This window comes from Ciconia boyciana, chromosome 24, assembly GCF_034638445.1.
Source record: "Ciconia boyciana chromosome 24, ASM3463844v1, whole genome shotgun sequence".
Taxonomy (NCBI): domain Eukaryota; kingdom Metazoa; phylum Chordata; class Aves; order Ciconiiformes; family Ciconiidae; genus Ciconia; species Ciconia boyciana.
In genome coordinates, this window is record NC_132957.1 from 2,777,884 (window position 1) to 2,798,245 (window position 20,362).

The following is a 20,362-nucleotide window of genomic DNA, read 5'->3' on the forward strand; positions in this document are numbered from 1 at the left end:
TCTAAAAAGGTGGGAGGGTCGGTAGCCCAGCTGAAGTGCCTCTGGGCAGATGCATGCAGCATGGGTAGCAAACAGGAGGAGTTGGAAGCCACTGTGCAGCTAGAAAGCTACACTGACATGCGGTGGGACTAATCACACGACTAGAGCACTGCAACTGATGGCTATAAACTGTTCAGAAGGGAAGATGTGTTGAAACACATGGAAGGTAGAGGTGATTGGAGACAGCCAACGTGGCTTCACCAAGGGCAAATCGTGCCTGACTAATATAGTGGCCTTTGATGACAGAGTCACTGTATCAGTGAAGAAGGGAAGAGCTACGGATGTCATCTACGTGGACTTCTGTAAAGCCTTTGATATAGTTCCCCACAACATTCTTACCTCTAAATTGGAGTGATATGGGTTTGGCAGATGGACTGTTGGATGGATAAGGAATTGGCTGGATGACTGTGTCCAAAGAATTACAGTCAATGGTTCAATGTCCAAGTGGAAACCAGTAGCGAGTGGTGTCTCCCAAGGGTCCGTACTGGGAGCCATACTATTTAATATCTTAATCAATGACATAGTGTGATTCGGTGCATGCTCAGCGAGTTTGCAGATGACACCCAGCTGAGTGGTGCAGTTGATTCACTTGAGGAAAGAGATGCCATCCAGACCTTGCTGGCCATGCTGTCAGGATGCTGAGCACTGGAGTGAAAGGATGGGCTCAGCAGCTCACAGGAGGCAGCCTTTGTTGCCTGTCCTGGTATCTTGCTTTGCATAATGGTGACTCACAGGCTTAGGCTTTTCTTCTTGCAGATGTGGATGAGTGCTCCAGCAGCCCCTGTGTGCATGGTGACTGCGTGAACACGCCTGGCTCCTACCACTGCAAGTGCCACGAAGGTTTCCAGAGCACCCCCACAAAGCAGGCTTGCATCGGTAAGTATTTTCTGTCTCTCCTTTTGGGAGGACACAGTGTGCTGCAAGAGTGTCGACAGGGTTATCAGAGACTTAGGTACCAAAAGAAAATGGTTGTAAAGTGGAAACAGAGTGAGGAGTCCCCAGCACCGAACAACCTCCCAGCCAGGTGTGTGATGGGATTTCAGAACAATTTAGTTGAGTTGCCAGCTGTCTCCTGAAATCTGTCTAGGAGAAGAGATTTCCTCTACCTTTATCTACCTTAAAATTGGCCAGCGGCAATCAAGGAACTTACAGAGTCCTTTTCAAGAGCAGAACTCTATTTAAAGATGACAACATTTTGTTTTGACAAAAGATAGGATTTTGAGGAATTTTTGTATCAATGTAGGGCTTCTCATTTCTAGCAAAGTTGTCCTGTCAGTGTCTCGCAGCAAGATGGTGCTCTGGGTGAGGGACTGCTAAAAAAGAATTGTGGGAAGGTAATGTCCCATGTGAACAAGAAGGAAAGGCAAATTTCCCTGTCAGTGCCTGACCTTTGATTTTTTTATTTTGCTGTTGAGTGGATTCTGATGAAGGGGTTTCCAAGGGACCCCCCAGTTGCCTGACAATGCGAAGGGCTTTTCCTAATTTCCAAATTAAATATTCTAAGCTGAATTCTTGTGATTCTCTCTCTGGCCATGAAAATTAGTTCATCACTGTCTCCTTTACAACTTTTATTTTACACGTTGGGAAACTGCAACTTGTAACCCCCCTGTCATCTCCCTTCTAGACTAAACAAATGCACGTCTCTCAATCTTCCTCTCATTGATAATGTTTCTAAGCTTCTCATTGTCCTTGTTTTTATCTTCTCAACTTCCTCCATTTTGTCTTTATCTTTTCTAATGTGTGGTGCCAAAATTGGATGTCATTCTTCAGCTGTGACCTCTCTAGCTGTCAGGACAAGAAGCTGTCCCATGTGGCTTACACACAGCTCTTATGATGTAGCCCAAAAGGAGGTTTCCTTCCGTGCAGGGCCACCCCGTTTCATCTGTGATTCAGACCCTTTTCTGCCAGGCTGCTCTCAAGCTAACTTCTCCACGTTAGGAGAAGTCTACAAAGTGTCTGGATCGTCCATTGCCGCTGGGGCCAGACTATTGGTTTTCTGTAATTTGCTCATAAAATATCTCATCCTGTCTTCCCCAGCTCTGGATAAAGGGCCAGTAACAACCCCCCACCCAAGATATTCCTCTTCCTTTCATCTTTCGTCATTACCCAGAGGCATTCAGTGGCCTGTCTCCCAGAGCAAGTGGACATGATGTTCTTGATATGCAACTCAGCACCTCCCCTGCTGCCGTACTGCAGTCAGCCTCATTGTACCCCAACTTCTGTCCTGGAATTCATTTTGCTGAGGCACTAGGATCACATCTCCATGGCACTTAGTAGCAGGCCTGAGTCTGTGGCTGTTGATGTGAGGGCTTTTGTTGCCTATTATGGACTTGAACAGGCCTAGGATAGTTTGAGTTGCAAAGGGGGTGCTGAGGCAGGAGCTTGACAAAGACATCATGGAGGGCCTGAGCTCCTGGAGCTGTAACCTCACAAATGTAGTGATGCTTCCAGAGCATGCAGAAAGCTTTCTCCACATCTTTTCCGTCTCCGGCAGTTCATACAGAGGGGAAGAGTGTGATCCTGGAGCAGGGCACGCTCTGAGGGTCTGAGAGCACTTTGCTGGTTTTCTCATGGAGCAGATTAAGCTGGAACTGCTTCTCACTCCACCTGCTGCTACTTCCTTATGTTTATTTCCCTGCCAGATATTGATGAGTGCATCATGAATGGAGTGATGTGTAGGAACGGCCGCTGTGTTAACACTGATGGCAGCTTCCAGTGTATCTGCAATGCTGGCTTTGAAATCACCCCTGATGGCAAGAACTGTGTTGGTAAGCTATCTCCTGATGTGCTGTACCTATGGCCTTGGGAAAGTTGGGACTGAGCTGAGACTATGTCCTCCTGGGGACTGGTGGTTCCTTTAATGTGTGCTGTACTCCCTTTATCTCGGGTAGATGCTGCTGGGGCAGAGCGCATCTTAACATGAGAGGAGAGGGTACAGTTGCACTGAAATAGGAAAGGGTTTTTATAGGGTGCGAGTGCTCCTGGAGTGCTCCTGTAGGTTTTGCAGGACATTCTCCATCACCTTGAGAGTTGTTGCCTCCAGCAGCCAGTGTGCAAGTCCTGCTGCGAGCTGCACCGGCTGACCGGGGTACTGAGAATGGCAGGGACACAGCAGGACAGCTCTGACCAGGAGCAGCAGTGGAAACTCTGCCTTGAGGATTAAGGCACTGCCATAAGAAGCAATTTGACCATGAGATGGGGGACAGAGAGTTTTTGAGCACAGGAGAGTCTTGCTGCAGCTCTCCGGCTCAGCTCATGTTTTCTGTTTGTCCTCCCTAGATCATGATGAATGTGCCACGACTAACATGTGCCTCAACGGGATGTGTATCAACGAGGATGGCAGCTTCAAATGTATCTGCAAGCCTGGTTTTGTGCTGGCTCCCAACGGGCGGTACTGTGTCGGTGCGTAGGTCCCCAAGCTTGGTCTCTGCCCTCTTCCCAGCCTGCTGTCCACGTTCCTGGGGACTGGTGATGTGTCTGAGGCCAAGGGGAGCTGAGAAAAACCAAGGCTGTTGCCAGGCATCTCCTGCTCTGCCACCAGAAACTACCGCCTCTCAGCAGAATGGGCACAAGGGAAAATGTTCTTGCACCTCCACTACTTCAGCACAAATTGGAGCTTAAATCCTCTTTCTGAAGGAGGTTAAGCAGGGCTGTGGAGCTCTGTATGGCCAATGTGAGCTGGCAGCAGTCATCTCCACGGCTTCCCCAGCCTCTACAGCATGTTCCACTATGGTTTGTGTGCCACCTCCCAAAGCCAGGAAGGTTGGGATGTGAAGGCAGAGCGGAGAAAGGAAGAGGAGGAGAACATAGCATTTCTTTGATATGCTGCTGTGACACAGGGTGAATTCTCTGGGTCACTGTCCCATTAACAGAGCAGAGACCAGACCCTGCTACTCTGAGAAGGGGCTGGGTCTCGGGAGACTAAAGAAGTCCAGATCCCCGTTCCTTCCCTTGAACCATCAGAGACAGCCAGCTGAACATGCAGGGGATGTGATGCTCTAAACGGCACCTTTAGTTCCCTCTTAGTCTCCAAGCATCCCTGCAAAATAGTCCAAAGCCCTTGTCTGTGTGTCCTGCTGCCCGTGGGTAGGTAACAGCCAGTTTGTGCTTCCTCTTTCAGACATCGACGAGTGCGAGACACCAGGAATCTGTATGAATGGCTGGTGCATTAACACAGAGGGCTCCTTCCGCTGCGAGTGCCTCGGGGGCCTGGCTATCGGGGTGGATGGACGAGTCTGCGTGGACACCCACATGCGCAGCACCTGCTATGGAGGCATTAAAAAGGGCACGTGCGCTCGTCCCTTTCCGGGAGCTGTCACCAAGTCTGAGTGCTGCTGTGCTAACCCAGACCATGGCTTCGGAGAGCCCTGCCAACCCTGTCCAGCCAAAAACTCTGGTGAGCTCCTCTTCCATCTGAGTTTGCAAAAAGCCAAAAAGCAAGCTCAGAGACATTCTGGGTCCCTGACAGGTCCCTGAGATGGCCTAGGCAGCTTGGCAGTGACATGGGAAGGCCATAGGCAGGGGGAAAGGGATGCCATGCAGTCAACAAATTTAGGTTGGATCCATGAATCTGATGCTGATCTCATTGCAGGGATTCTCACAGTGTTGGACTACTAACTGTGAATATCAGCTCTAAAATACACATGGCATAAGTATAAACAGACGCTGCTTGGAAGCCCACAGATGACATTCTAACAAACAAACAATAAATCCAGTGTTACCCAGAATTAACGTCACTGTGTGTGAACTGTCTAGAAAAACTAATGGCTCTGTTGTGCTTTCTACACAGCTGAATTCCAGGCACTCTGCAGCAGCGGCATTGGAATAACAGCTGATGGCAGAGGTATGTGCATCCCGTGTACCATATCCTAGACAGGCACATCTAACGTCACACTCAGCTCTTTCTTTCAGGTGCTTTTAACGGAGTGTGCGTGCATCTGTGTGACTGTGGGAGCGTGTGCCATGAGAGACTTGGCAGTGCGGAGGGTGTGCCGGAGAGTTAGCACGTTACGCCCGTGTATGCGAGAGCTGTTTGTGAGTAAGCGCAGGGTAGCTTGCATAGCCTGGGTGGGTGTAAGTGCAATGCAAGAGCCTCTCTGTGTTAGTGAGTGTCTGTGGGTGGGACGTGAGCTTGGGCACGGGGGGAGAGAGGTGCTATGTGTCTTTTCTCCTCCCTAAAGCACCACGACTTAACGTTGAGCAAGCATCCCTGAGGACTGTGTATTGAATCAAGTGGTTGATTCCTGGCACCCTGTGGGAGCTACATTTCTGGGGATGCACACACAGAGTTTGGCTTAGCTCCCTGCTTTGATGGGAATGAAGAGCGTGACCAATTGCATCCTCTTGATCGTTTCCCTCCTCTGCCCTCCAGCTCCTTGGTTGCGGGAGAAGAGGGTTCACAGTCTCCCAGGGAGAGGGAGGTGATAAGCGCGTGTTGGGATGTATTGCCAAGGGGCTGCTTTGAATTAGACAGCTGTGCAAGAGGTCAGGCAGGCGGCTGCGCTGCCAGCCCTGGGCAGCGCTTGGATCAGCAGGAAGAGCACAAAGCAGCCAGATAGCTACGGCCTTTCAAAACTTTCCAAATGGGAATGAGCCAGAGGCAAAACCCTGGTGGCTTCTTGGGCTTCCTTCCAGGGCACCGTGTCTTGGCTGAAGTCAGTCTCAGGCTAACGATAAGACGCTTTCTAGCAAGAAGCTAACGTCAGACGTGCTCTGGTCAGCCCATCGCTGCCTGCAGCCGTGACTAAATGCACTCGGTGCTCTCCAGGCTTGCATTTCCCTGGGGATGTAACTGAACTCCAACTGTGTGGAGACAAAGGCCAGCAGTGTCTGGGAAGCCCTGGCCTGGGCTGCTTGCCGTCTGGCACTATGGCACTGCGAGGACATTGCTGTACAAACACAAACCTGCCCTGTGCTGTGGGGAGGCTGGTTCTCAACAGGGTAAAATCTTTTTGCCTGGGCACCAGAGCTTTGCTCCAAAAAGGCGGTGAGATGATGCTGATGCAGAGGAAGAGATGCTGGCCACCTGGCTGCTGCCCTTCTGGGTTACTGTCCACATGCACTGGGCACTTGGTGCTGTTGACGGCGGGGGCAGGCAGGAGGTGGGGGATGGCAGAGATGCCCATGGCTCTCCCTGCCAGATGCCCTGCAAGACCTGAGCCCAACCACCATGCACATGGGCAGCAGGGGCTGTGGTACCCACCACAGCTTGCTGCAGAACCATCCAAAAATCTCTTGGTTTGAGGCAGATTTGTCCAAGGCACTTTGCAAATCTTTGAAGCTGAGGTTTAGACATCCTGCAGGCGTTGGCCCCTGTCCCAGGCCCTGCCCTCACCCGAACGTAACACTCCCCTCTGTCCCTGCCCTGCCACCGCCACACGTTCTCTGGGGCCAGGAACCAGGCAGAGGCCACAGGTCCTCACCTCTCTTTCCAGGCGGTCCAAGCTGCTTTCAGACGGTTCTTTATGTCAGCAATAGGGAAAGGAAATTTACTTTGGCCTCATCAGGACTTCTTCCAGCCTGGCAGCTGTGTGCTCAAGGAGTCTGTGCAAGCTCTCAGCTTGGGGACCATGGCTGGGCTAGGAGATACAGGGACTTTGCCATTGGAAGGGCTTTGCTGTGACCATCTAGCTATGGGCATGACCCTCTGCCAGCCCAGCTGCCCACAGCATGCTCTCCAACATGTCTGAGTACTCCTTGCCCTGTTCTGGACCCAGCAATGGTCCCCTGTGGTAGGGCTGTGTAGGCACAGGCAGGTTGTCCATCATGCTCTGTCCTTACCCCAGCTGGCCCCAGCATCCTGCTCACAGCACCTTACAAACAGCTTCTTCCTCCCACCTTTTCCAGTAGGAATGTTAATTAAATGGTCTGACCTGAGTACCTGGGATTAGAGATACTGTAAGGAGACTCAGGAACCTAACAGAAGGACCTGAGAGCCCTTCATATGGAACTGAGTCTGGGCTTATCTCAACCAGTTCTCTCCTCCTGAGCTCAGAGCCCTATGCTAGATCAGCTGTGTATCCCCCAGGACAAAGATGCCCAGCTCCACAGTACCAAGAGGAGAGGAACAAGGCTCCCCAGGGCCTACTGGGTCAAACCAGGAGTGTAGGTAGGACAGGAAGGAGGGATTTTTGCAGAGGAGTGCCCCAGCTGGCTATTGACACCAAGGAGCAATGAAGAATTAGGGAGTGGAAGTTTTCTGTATTTGCATTTGCCATGGTCCATCTAATTTGACTTCTTTTTCTGTGCAGACATCAATGAATGTGCCCTCAACCCAGACATCTGCCCCAACGGCATGTGCGAGAACCTGCGTGGAAGCTACCGCTGTATCTGCAACCTGGGCTACGAGTCAGATCCCACGGGCAAGAACTGTGTGGGTGAGTTCGGGGCAGCGCAAGCTCGGTGTGGCATAGGGAACCAGGAGCTCGGTGCTGGTGGGGAGAGGGTGGCCTGCGTTCAGCGTACGAGGCTGGGAGCCAGATGCAGACCTCCAGCTGCACAGGAGCCTGAGGTGATACAGCAGCTGATGCCCTCGAGCACTGTCCCCATTCAGGGCCACCTTGTCCACGTGGAAGAGCACAAGGTGCTATGCGAGAAACAACACATACATGATTTAACATACTTTCCGCATTGTATTGCTTTGAGGACGGTACTGCATTTCCGTGCCTCTCAGGCTGCCAGAGCTCTGCAGGGCTGGCAGAGTAGAAGAGTGGACGCTAGTGTTGTAGCTCAGAAACTCCATCTCTCTGCCCACAGATGTGGATGAATGCACTGTCAATCGTTTGCTGTGTGACAATGGACTGTGCCGCAACACACCCGGCAGCTACACCTGCACCTGCCCCAAGGGCTTTGTCTTCAGGACGGAGACAGATACCTGTGAAGGTAACGTGACTCTGAAGGCAACGGAGAACATCTTCTTAAGATGTAAAGAGCTATGGCCTGAAGTCCTGCCTGAAAGGGAGCTCAAGGTCTAACGTGTCTTTGGTTCCCTTTTGACCGCAGTGGTTTGAACTGGAGCAGGTCCAGGCTTTGGGTTTGTGGGTTTGTTTTTTTTTTCCTAGGGGGAAATTTCACACTTCATTCAAAATAGTGGACATCCAAACCCAGAACATCTGGGCTTTTCAGTGACTGAAAACCAGAACAATTTCCTCTAGGCCCCCAAAATTTTAGCTAAAACCTGACCAAAATTGCAAGTTTTGGGGACTTGATTGAAAGCTTACAATTTGGAGCGGGGGAAATTGTTTCCTGACCACAAAGTCCTCAAACATTTGAGAACTGGCACTTTGCACATAAGTGTCTGTTTAGAGAAAAAAAAATATTTTCTGTAAAGAAGGTGAAAAATGGCCTATGTAGCCTCACATCTCATTCAGACAGGTACATGAAGGCCATATTCAGCACTGTGGCTGCTCCCATCTTAGCCAGGAGCAGCCCTGAGCAAGCGAGTCCATCATTCCTCAGTAGCTGCACCAACCACCCTCAATCCATCCATTCCCTCAATCCTGAAGCTCACTGATTTCATAGTGTCTGCTGTCAGTGCCCGTCCCCCTTCAGATGGTGCGTACTTGAGTTGTACATGCAGGGGAGGTTTAGACTGGATATTAGGAAATTCTACTTCACTGAAAGGGTTATCGAGCATTGGAACAGGCTGCCCAGGGAAGTGGTTGAGTCCCCATCCCTGGAAGTATTTAAAAGCCGTTTGGATGAGGTGCTTATGGACATGGTGTAGTGGTGGGCTTGGTAGTGTTCGGTTTATGGTTGGACTCAATGATCTTAAAGGTCTTTTCCAACCTATATGATTCTGTGATTCTGTGACTCCTATGGCCTGGACTGGTGATCCTCTGAACAGTTGAAAAACTCCTTTCTTCATGTGCTTTGCTTCTCCTCTTCCCCAGTGTCTGGCCCAGAAAACTGGGTCCCATGGCACTCACTACAGTGACAGTCCCTTTCTTCCCACAGATATCAATGAGTGCACCTCTAACCCTTGTGTGAACGGTGTCTGCAGGAACAATGCTGGCTCCTTTGCTTGCGAGTGCTCCCCAGGCAGCAAGCTGGACCCCAGTGGCACCATCTGCGTGGGTAAGGATGTGGCCTTCTAGAGGCAGCTCTGATATCAGCAGTGCCCATCAGCACCCCTGGTTCATCTGAAGCAAGTCCCATGCTCCTGCCTTAGGGATGGGGATCCTTTGAGGCCTCTCTTTCTCACCTGGTGTTTCTTTGGTTGTTGTCAACAATTAACATCTCTCAGGCATCCAGGGAGCCTGAAAAGCTGCAACTTCAGGCCGTGCTCTGAGCAGCGTGTGGCAGACACAGAAATCCCCAACTGTGCTGCTGCAAGACGAAGCACAGACATGGGGTCCCAGGGGATACTGCAGGGCATCAGGATGGTGGGTTCTCATTCACCAGATGGGTTTTTAGTGTGCTGACATTAAGGCACATCAAGATGAAGTAGATCCCTTCTCATCAAGGTGATAAGAAGGTACCCACTTCCCACTCTTAGATGGACAGGGCCTTGCAAGGCATCACTGGGGCAGCTGGAGATAAGGGACTATTTCTACCCAGAAGAGGAGCAGGCTGGGACTAGGAAAAGGGAGGACACAGAACTGATGCAATAGCAGTTGTATCGGAGAGCACAGAAATGCTGCTCCACAGCACAGCAGTGGGACAGGGCTCTGAGGACCAGCACAGCTTGTGTCCATGCTGCCAAGTGCTTGGCCCCACAGCCTAAAAGATAATGCGACACCGGAGAGCAAGAGTCACATTGCAGCTCAGGGATAGTTTCTCCTAGCTGCTTTTCGTGGCAGCCTGGCTGCCACAAAGCTGGGAACCTCCACCAAGGACCAGCTCTTCACTCACGCCTTGTCTTTGCCCCTACAGACAGCATGAAAGGGACATGCTGGCTGAACATCCAGGATGGGCGTTGCGAGGTGAACATCAACGGGGCCACGCTGAAATCGGAGTGCTGTGCTACGCTGGGGGCAGCGTGGGGCAGCCCCTGTGAGCGCTGTGAGATCGGTAAGGCTCTGCTTGGCACAGAGGTCAGGAAGGCAGGATGCAGCCTGTTTCTCTGGTGACGTTCCTCTGTTTTCTTGCAGATACTGCCTGTCCCCGGGGATATGCTAGGATGAAGGGGGTCACGTGTGAAGGTAAAGTGCTGCAGGATGCAGAAGACTTTTTTTATCGGGAACATGGTCATTGTTTATTTGTTGCTATCCTGCATCTTTGAGTCTGGCCCTTTGTTGGACTCTCTCCAGTATGTCCATCTCTCTCTTGTACTGAGGAGCCCAGAACTGGACACGGTACTCCAGGTTTGGCCTCACCAGTGCTGAGCAGAGGGGAAGGATCACCTCCCTTGACTTGCTGGCAACACTCCTCCTAATGCAGCCCAGGATATCATTAGCCTTCTTTGCAGCAAGGGCACTTTGATGATTCATGTTCAACTTGGTGTCCACCAGGACCTTTGCAGCTTGGTCCTTTTCTGCCAAGCTGCTTTCCAGCTGGGTGACCCCTAGCATATATTGGTACATGGGGTTGATCCTCCCCAGGTGCAGGACTTTGCACTTCTCCTTGTTGAACTGCATGAGGTTCCTGGCAGCCCATTCTCCAGCCTGCCAAGGTCCCTCTGGATGGCAGCATGACCTTCTGATGTATCAGCCACTCCTCCCAGTTTTGTATCATCAGCAATTTACTGAAGACACGCTTTACCCCATCATCCAGACAACGAATGAAGATGTTAAACAGGATCAGACACAGTATTGACCCCTGGAGTACACCACTAGTTGCTGGCCTCCAACTAGACTTTATGCCACTGAACACCACTCTCTCACCACGCCAGTTTTCAATCTACCTCACTGTCTGCTCGTCCAGCCCATGCATCAACAGCTTGTCTATGAGGATCGTATGGGAGACAGTGTCAAAGGCCTTACTGAAGGCTAGGTAGACAATATCCGCCACTCTTCCTCCGTCTACTAGGCCAGTCGTTGCATCATAGAATTTCATCATGCTCATCAAGCATGACTTCCCCTTGGTCAATCCATGCTGACTACTACTGATGATTTTCTTGTCATTGATGTGCCTGGAAATGGGTTTCCAGGTTTAGCTGCTCCATCAGCAGTACTCATGTTTGTGAGTCCTGGTGCCACTCTGTCAGTGCTGTGCCAACTATGGACATGTGCAACAGGACCACCCTGTCTGCCTGTCTGTCTCTGACAAGGCTTTGTAATGCAGCCTCCTTGCAAAAGTGTCTGGGCATGGCTGTGGCTGTGCATGGAGCATGTGTTTTTCATTGCGACAAGTTGCCAGTTTTAGTCTGGTGGGCAGATCTGGGCTCCTTCCACCTCCTCCAGGAGCCCCTCAAGGCCATACTGGGCTTGGCCATGTGCCACTCTCATGCCTGTCTCTTGCTTTTGTGCCAACAGATGTGAATGAGTGCGAGGTCTTCCCTGGCGTCTGCCCAAACGGACGCTGTGTGAACACGGCTGGCTCCTTTCGGTGCGAGTGTCCAGAAGGACTGACCCTTGACGGCACTGCTAGGACGTGTGTGGGTAAGGACACCTCATCTCACCGAGACCCTGGCCTCTGTTCAGCCCTCTCTACAGAGGTCCAATCACCCCCTACCAACCACGTGCAGCAGTCTTGGGAACTGAGTGATGGAATGTCAAATCCAGCAGCCTAACCAAGGCAAGGCTGCCATAACTTCATGTTCCCAGGTCTAGCCAGTCATGCAGTCATCCTCCTTGGGTGGACTTCAGGGGTAGCCAAACAGGTAACCTAACTGATTAATGACACGGCCCAGCAGCCCTAAAGCAACTCCTGGCTGCTTTCAGGGCACACAGTGACAAACTTTTGCCCTTCTTAAGGGCCATCTGTACTACTAACTACACCACGGAGGGTCCATTCTCTGGCCCTGTTGCCAACAATCACAGGCTGGCCATGTCCATACTATGACATCTCTCATAGCATCCCAAACAAGGTGGTCTCATCCGAACGGCCCATACCTGGGCGTTGTTTGGAGGATGCCCCAGCCAAAGCTGTTCCAGGAACCTTGCTAACTATGTCACAGAAAATGATATCTCTGGTTTTACCAGAGGTTGGGTGCTGCAGGCAAGGGCTCAGCTCTGTTCTCTCACCAGACGTGCGTGTGGAACAGTGCTACATGAAGTGGGATGAAGATGAGTGCACGGAGCCTCTGCCAGGCAAGTACCGGATCGACATGTGCTGCTGTTCTGTGGGCTCAGCCTGGGGCATCGATTGTGAAGAATGTCCCAAGATCGGCTCCAGCGAGTACAAGGCCATCTGCCCGAGAGGACCTGGCTTTGCCAACCGAGGAGACGTGCTTTCAGGAAGGCCCTTCTACAAAGGTGAGAAGAAAGAGGGGAGCTGCTGATGATGGGCTGTGCTCAGCCCATCTCAGCTACAGCCCAAGGAACCTGCTGCCTGCCCTGGGACCCTAGGTTGATTGCAGACATGCCCTCCCTGAAACACTACTGTTCTGCCTTCACCCACAGATGTGAATGAATGTAAGGTCTTCTCTGGCCTGTGCACTCATGGGACCTGTCGAAACACCATTGGCAGCTTCAGGTGTCTCTGTGGCAACGGCTTTGCTTTGGATGCTGAGGAAAGGAACTGCACAGGTAAGGGAAGAGTAGACCCCCCTCTGGACCACTCTCGCCTATCTTGCTGCCTTGCCTGCCTTGTGGGATGCTTAGTATGATGGTGGTATCCAGAGGAGTCATGGCAGTTATCTTAGGGACAAGCTGAGAAGCCAAGGGCAGGACCATGAGGAGAAGGCTCCTCCTGCTCATGGGAAGAAGGATCAGTCCTGCACCAGAGAGAAAGCTTAATTGCTGTCTCTCCCTTCAGGAAGAGGAGTTCCTTGGTCTGCTGGGTCAGACTTGCCAGTCCTTGTTCATTGAATTTGATGTGCAGTACAGGCAGCCCAGTGCCAGCTGTAGTGGTGCTTGTAGTCTGTCCTGCCTCCACTAGCTGGCCTTCATCCCCACAGATATCGATGAGTGCCGCATCTCACCAGACCTGTGTGGCCATGGCACCTGCGTCAACACGCCGGGCAGCTTCGAGTGTGAGTGCTTCGAAGGCTACGAGAGTGGCTTCATGATGATGAAGAACTGCATGGGTAAGGACTTGTCTCCGGGGCAGGGCAGCACCCTTACTCTTTTGCAACAGGGAAGAAAGTAGCTGGTGCCAGATCTGACAAAGGGCTTCGTGCCAAGCTGCTCTCTCTGTGTCTGGCTGTCCTGCTACCTGTCTGTCTGGCTTTCTGTTCCCTGGTATCAAGCCAAATCTCTTCATTGTCCTCTGGGGGAGTTGTGGGAGTCCTCATGCTGCGGAGAACCCTGGCAGCCTCCGCTCTCCCCAGGGTAGTGAGTCTTCTGCCTTGCTTTGTTTGTAAAGGCTGAGCTGGACTGAAGGTCAGCGCGTGTAGAGAGAAGAATGCTGTGTGTGTAGCTGAGAGCACCATAGATGTAACCCTGGGAGGACAGCAACGCCTATGCAAAGCAAAGTCAGGGGTTCAGGAGACACAGCCCAGGCCCTCTAAGCTGGAGGATATAAAGGGAGAGGCCATGTCCCCAGCAAGGCTTGGCGTGAGCCCCAGACCCCTCCAGAGAAGGAGCCTCTGCCTCCTGCGTGGATGCTGTGCCTTACATGGGCCAGTAGTCCATCAGTGACAGGCCCCATGCTGTCTCTGCTAGCAGTGCCCCAGGCCTCTGTACCATGCAGAGCAAGGACAGACCGTGAAAACGTTGCCAGACTTGGGGCCAAAACTGGGAGCCTTCCCTCAGAAACCTCTATTTATGAGGACGTCCTGGACCAGAGACCAGAGCCTGTGGGCTGGTGGTGCCCCATGAGCTGGGGAAGGAGAATGACAGCCCAGGCCAGCATCAGGGAGGACTCTGGGGATAGTGCCAGGCCCAGGAGAGCATCCTGGGCTCTTCCTGCCATGACACTCATGGCACTTGGTTGGTTCTGCACTGCCACCTCCTGGCCACCGTTACCTGAGCTGTAGGAGCCCACAGGGGAGCCCACGCTGGGAGTCCATGGGGCCACCAACCAGCTTTTCTCAAGTTCATTCCCATCCCTTTCCTACTTGCTATACCCAAAGGGCTTTTCCCTGCAATCCCAGTGCAATGTTGCCTTCCTTTTTTTACATAAGACTAAGGCCTTGTATTTCCTTTTTCATCTTGTACTTGTTCAGGTACTTGTACAATGTTCCGTCTTCTTCATTTTGTACTCTTCCTTCACTTGGACCTTCCCTTGCACCACACCTTGGCCACTAACCTTTCCTCTTGTTTCAGCCACCAGCAGCTGAAGCTTGAGCCTGGCATTGCCACTGAGCTGGGACGGGATCCATGCCTGGTATTTTCATTCCTGCTACATAGGGAGACGGCAACCTTTATACTGGGGATTGGCTAGTACACAGTGGAGCTCTGCCAGGCCAGCAGCTTGAACTCAACGGCTGTGAGCTCCAGTTCTCATGCACACTTGGCTGTTTCCTTTGTGTGACGTCATCTCCTTCTACTTCTTTTCAGCCTTGTGTTACCCATCTATTATTTATTCTGCCACTGATTATTTACATATTCACACTCTAAACATACACCCATCTCCAGACATTATTAATATCATATGTTCAACCCTTGCATTAAGCCATGTATTTTCAAACACCATTGCAGAATGTTTCTCAACTTGTAGATCTTTTAGTGTAGTACCCTGTCCATGCCACCACAGTTATCTTCTTAACCTGGTACATCTACCTGCCCGAAATGCTGTCTCACATACCACATCAGTCATTTTAATCCAGTTACATTTAACTTGGTCCCTTTTCTACATAATATATGTTCCTTGCAAGTAGCTGTCAGTTACATCATCATTAGATCACTGCTGAGGTTAGTAGACCTATTATTTCCACTCCTATATTAGGACACATATCAAGCTTTGGTCTTTATAGCACTGCTTGGCCTCCCACTGTCATTGCATGTCCTACAGCCATGTGCTCCGTTGGCATGAGAACATGGAGGTATCTATCTCATACCTTGCTCAGGAAGAGGTTCACCATTTGATAACTTGTGTCTCTTCTAGTTCTGAATCTTGCTGATTCATCCAGTTTTTCTTGGGCTGCTTTCCACTGAATCTTTTCTAAAATGACTCTCAACCTGGTCTCACTTACATGTGATATGTAATCACCTGTTGCTGTTTCTGCACCTTTCCTTGGGATTTGAATCTGCAGCAATTTCATACCAGCTTCAACCACTAATCAGGCCCCTGTCCAGTTCCCCAAACATTTGAACAGATCAAGTCCTTCATGAGAAGTTCTGATAGACCATCTGCATTCTTCTACCCTACTCTATTTCCAGTTGCAACTGTAAGGGCTCCCTTTCACCTGCCCATTTAATCGTCCTTTATCCTCAGACAATTCTTTACAGCTCCTCCCATCTGGCCAATGCTTGTTTTTATTCTGTCAGTTTCTCATCTGTTTTCAATTTAATAATTCTTGCTTGTAGCTTAAAAAATCCCATCAATGACCTCAGTACCTCAGTTCGCCTCCAACAAGTCAGCCAGACTGTTGCTGTCCTCTAATTCCTGGCATACCATGTTCCTCTTCTCGTCTGTCTAGCCAGACTAACTTGTCTGACTGACCTAGTCTTAATATTCTGCTCTTTCTGCTTTGGCTTGGACTTTCAAACCACATCAATCTGTGGCATGATTCGATACCATTTGTTTATTTTTCATATTTGATTCTCTGGGTTCTTTAAAATATATCACCGCCCTGCCACTGGCAGGGTTTTCTGTCTTTTCCATATAATTTGTAGTGTGGGTTACCACAGCTCACACTGATCACCTTCCTTCTTCTCCTCCTCCATTTCTGAGATACTGAGAATGTCACAGTCCCCACTGGTGGCCTGCTAACTTCTTTCAGTAATGAGATTTCTGATATCATTATATAAGGATGTTGTGTTTCATTGTTCTTTTTTTTTTAATGCTCACTATTATCTGCACAATTCCACCTTATCCTTTTTTCTAGGTGACAGGGGATTAAGTCATTTCACCCCAAAGGGTGTTGTGACACTTATGACATTTCCCGTGGTCAAGGATTAACTTCTTCCCGCCTGCGTTTGGCAAAAGAACTTGGCTTCAGCCTCATGAGGGAGGAATTCTTGCCAGCCCCTGGCAACAAACAACATCAGCACTGAACCTACATCCTGCAGTTCATTAGGAACAGTCTCCCACCATGGAGAACCGGAGGCATGGGTCCTGTGGGACTGTTTGATAGGGGCCCGTCACCCCCGTTGTCAGATGTATTCCAGTTCACTTTAGCTGTAGATAAGCTGAAAATCTCAGCAGAGTGTTTCATTCAAGTAAGGCGAAAGATTCCATTCTTAATTACAAGGTTAGAATCAGAAAAATAAACATATGAGAAGAAAATGGGTTCTTTAAATACATCTGATATCACTCCCTTTGTCTGCTGTCACTAAGGGATTCTTGGGGGCATTTTTTTCCAGCTCCCTCAGTTCATTTATGTTACACCCAATGGCTTTGTACTCTGAATGCACGTTTCTCAGAGTACAGCTGTGGACAGATGAATCCTCTGAGCAGTTCCAGGGAGGCTTCCCTTTTTTTCCTCTCTTACTGTCAGTGCAGGACATCTTGAGTCAATTCTAGGGACATGCAAGAATGCAAATCTCTTGAATCTATTCTGGGACCAAAATAGAGAACCTCATTCTCAGAATCCTGTTTCCAAAGTTAGAGGATCAGATTCATCCAGCACTTGCCCTTCCAAAGAGCATAACTTGCACTGTGAAACACCACAAGTATCACAAAGTACAATACCATAGAAGATCACCAAGAGCTTTCTCCAGGGGCCATGGATAATGAATCGATAACAAGGCTTCCTAGTTTTGATACTTGCAGTGCTTCATCTCCTCCTTCTGTTGGTTTTTGTTTCCAACCATCACCAGTGCACCATTCCAGTTGTTTTCCTTGTTTGGGTTTTTTAGTCTGGCATTTATAAACTTTTCTATTGCTTCCCCTCCCCCCCCCATTTTTAATGGCAGCAGCCTGGTTTCATCTCTGGCTGGATCACATCTCTTCCACAGCAGTTTAATCTATTTCAGGAATTTCTCCAGTTCCTAGTAAATTCAATCCCTTTGTCCATATGTGATTTTTTCAGAAATGTACAGACTATTTCCTAGCCCTGCGTGTGATACTGGAACTACTCTGAAGGCTGTTACCAAGAAAGCCTGTCTGTTATTCTATCAAACAAACTACACATTTTCTGAGGAACTCTCCCTCTGCTGATGGGACTTGTGAAAATGTACTAAGATAGGTGGGATGCGAGCTAGGAACTCTCCTTCTAGTCCTTGCTGGCTAATCTTCACAAAGCTAATCACTTCTTTCCTCCTGATGTTACACTTTACGTTTTACTGAGGTCAAAGCAAGAGTTGCGATTTCCCAAAACGCACACTTCAGCCATAAGTCCACTGGACTCACCCAGGCCCTGGATTTGCTGTCCTGTTAATTTTGTGATGTCCCTCTGTTTTGGGATAAGTCTCTGGTGATGGGACTGTGCTGCGTGGCACCAGCACCACCCCATTATCTGGAAAACCCAGCTGAAGGGGACAATCCACCACATTTCATGTCATTCTCTGCAGATATCAACGAGTGTGAGCGGGACCCACTGCTGTGCCGAGGTGGGATCTGCATGAACACAGATGGCAGCTTTGAATGCATCTGCCCCCCTGGACACGAGCTGACTTCTGAAGGGAACACTTGCATAGGTGAGATGATGGAAAGCTATGCTATGACCAGAGGCTGTTCATGATAAATGATAGAGACTTGGATTCATGCTGGGCACATGAATCTCTCCTTCCAATCCCATATGTGGGTAGAACACGCTCAGCCAGGAGGGACTGAGGTCACTCCCAGGGTTCCATTGCATTTGTGATGTCTGTTGTTCTACCTGCTGTTCACTGAAGACTGAGCGATGGGGCGATGACAAATTCTGTTTGGAGACAGCAGTAGGTGGGCGGTACGCAGGGATGGGTACCAAATGATGCTCAACATGGCATCAGCATGGCTGGCTGTTCAAACTGTTCTTCCCAACGCAGATATCAACGAATGCTCCCTTAGTGACAACCTGTGTCGCAACGGACGCTGCGTCAACGTCATTGGTACCTACCAGTGCGCGTGTGATTCGGGCTTCCAGGCCACGCTGGACAGGCAGGGCTGTGTCGGTGAGTGCTCCCCTTTACCAAATAGCCGTGCCAAGACCCCAGTACGCATGCAGAACCCTCCTGGCCTCATACCTCTTATGATGCTCAGTGGGGTGTCTGAGGGTAAGGCAAGGGGGGAGCCTCCTGGCTGAGCTACAGCCAGATTGACGCTACTGGTAAGGGGCTGTCATCAGCTGTGAAACTACTGTGAGCTCCAAGTGGTTAGCAGAGAAGGCAAGAGGTGCTTTCTTCTGGCTGGGGGAGCTTTGTTTCCTCTTCAGCACCTCTCCCACCTTGTCTGTTACTGGCACTGTGTCTGAGCAGCTCTGCTGCAAGGCACGTGTCCCAGCCCGTGACCCAAGCAGCTGCCTGACCTCTCCCTTCTCCCCCAGACATTGATGAGTGCACCATAACCAACGGCGGCTGTGACACGCACTGCTCCAACTCGGAGGGCAGCTATGAATGCAGCTGCAGTGAAGGCTACGCATTGATGCCAGACAAGAGATCATGTGCAGGTGAGCAGCCAGCTTGGCTCTCGTAGGTGCTGCCCCAGGGACCTCTGTGTCCATTGCCAGTCAGCCATAGTGTTGGCTTCAGGGTGAGGGGGTCTCATTTTTAAGTCACTTCCGGAGAGGTGATTTCGCTGGACAGATGTTTTTGCTTTGCACTGCAATGTCCAGCCCCTCACTACAGGCTCCAGAGTCCTGTAACTATCTGATCTGGAGCAAAGCCCCTCCTGTGACTCCCTCCTGCTCCCACGATTACCCTTTCGCTGACTCGAACATCTTTACTTTGGCAATGGTCTCCTCTCTCTAGATATTGATGAATGTGAGGATAACCCAGACATCTGTGATGGTGGGCAGTGCACTAACATCCCTGGGGAGTACCGCTGCCTCTGCTTCGACGGCTTCATGGCATCCCTGGACATGAAGACCTGTATTGGTGAGGACAAGGCTGTGCCCTGGGCGCGTGCCAGCACTGCACCACAAGGCTGCTGCTGGACGGAGGAAGGGATACAGGGGGTTGCCCCAGAGTCACGTCATGGTTCTTGTGGTGTTCCAAGCAAGTCCTTTTTCTCCTGCAGATGTGAATGAATGTGATCTCAACCCTAACATCTGCCTGCACGGCGAGTGTGAAAACACGAAGGGCTCCTTCATCTGTCACTGCCAGCTGGGCTACTTTGTCAAGAAGGGAACCACAGGCTGCACAGGTGGGAACTCACCAGGCCTGGAGCTAGGGGTGCTGGTGGGAGCCCTCACAAACACCTCCTGCAGCTGCCATGGAGAGAACACCATCCCTGTACTGGGGGATGCTGTGGACACCTAGGGATGTGGTTGTGTGCTGGGAGCCCCTCCTGGGCGGGCAGAGAAGGCAGGGAGGCTGCAGGCAGGAACTGACACTTTCCTAGTTTATAGCCAAGCCAGGGGCCTGCCCTTCCTTTTGTCTTCATCTTCCAGGGGTGAGCACAGATCAGCTCTTCAGCTCAAGGGTACCACTCCAGGCAGCCTGTTCCCCAAAGCACCTTGTTCCCATCCCCTGGGGTTCAGACTCCCAGGAGCCGTTGGTACCCAGACCCGTTAGCAGGATTGCACCCGGCTGCCCCCTCCTCTCCTGGAGGAGCTGAGCTGTGTCAGCTCTGATGTCCTTCCTTCCTGCAGACATTGATGAATGTGAGATCGGGGCTCACAACTGCGACATGCACGCCTCCTGCATCAACGTGCCCGGGAGCTTCAAATGCAAGTGTCGCACAGGCTGGCTTGGAGATGGACTGAAGTGCAATGGTGAGTTCTCATCCCAGGAGAGGATGTTCCTGTGTCCGGGTGCCTTGCGGGCACCTGTGAAGGCTGGGCTGAGCTGGCACCTGCACTTAAAAGGCTCTTGAGCCCCAGGAGCCCTGCATGAGGATTTATGGAATTGTGAAAAGATGTGGGTGTGTGACAGAGGGGTACTGTAGGTGTGAGTATATGGGTGTTGCACTGTCAGGCTCTGCAACCGCGTCTGTGAAGCCATGAATGTGGGAGTGAGGACGTGTATTTGTGGGATGTGGAGTGTGCGGGCATGGTATTGAGATGAGTGTGGATGAATGTCATTGTCAGATTGGC

At 50.8% G+C, this 20,362-nt stretch overlaps 1 protein-coding gene across 2 annotated transcripts in view; it reads left to right on the top strand.

Moving 5' to 3' along the window:
* FBN3 (fibrillin 3) overlaps nt 1–20,362 on the top strand; it is a 117,410-nt gene that overhangs the window by 73,247 nt on the left and 23,801 nt on the right. For both annotated transcript variants that reach the window (XM_072845814.1, XM_072845815.1), the window contains exons 13-32: nt 796–915; nt 2,682–2,807; nt 3,319–3,441; nt 4,160–4,435; nt 4,829–4,882; nt 7,290–7,415; nt 7,795–7,920; nt 8,995–9,114; nt 9,913–10,050; nt 10,131–10,181; nt 11,454–11,579; nt 12,168–12,395; nt 12,543–12,668; nt 13,040–13,168; nt 17,700–17,825; nt 18,156–18,281; nt 18,653–18,775; nt 19,077–19,202; nt 19,345–19,470; nt 19,919–20,041. In XM_072845814.1, the coding sequence (XP_072701915.1) occupies nt 796–915; nt 2,682–2,807; nt 3,319–3,441; nt 4,160–4,435; nt 4,829–4,882; nt 7,290–7,415; nt 7,795–7,920; nt 8,995–9,114; nt 9,913–10,050; nt 10,131–10,181; nt 11,454–11,579; nt 12,168–12,395; nt 12,543–12,668; nt 13,040–13,168; nt 17,700–17,825; nt 18,156–18,281; nt 18,653–18,775; nt 19,077–19,202; nt 19,345–19,470; nt 19,919–20,041 (2,619 nt within the window). The remainder of the gene's footprint in view (nt 1–795; nt 916–2,681; nt 2,808–3,318; nt 3,442–4,159; nt 4,436–4,828; nt 4,883–7,289; nt 7,416–7,794; nt 7,921–8,994; nt 9,115–9,912; nt 10,051–10,130; nt 10,182–11,453; nt 11,580–12,167; nt 12,396–12,542; nt 12,669–13,039; nt 13,169–17,699; nt 17,826–18,155; nt 18,282–18,652; nt 18,776–19,076; nt 19,203–19,344; nt 19,471–19,918; nt 20,042–20,362) is intronic.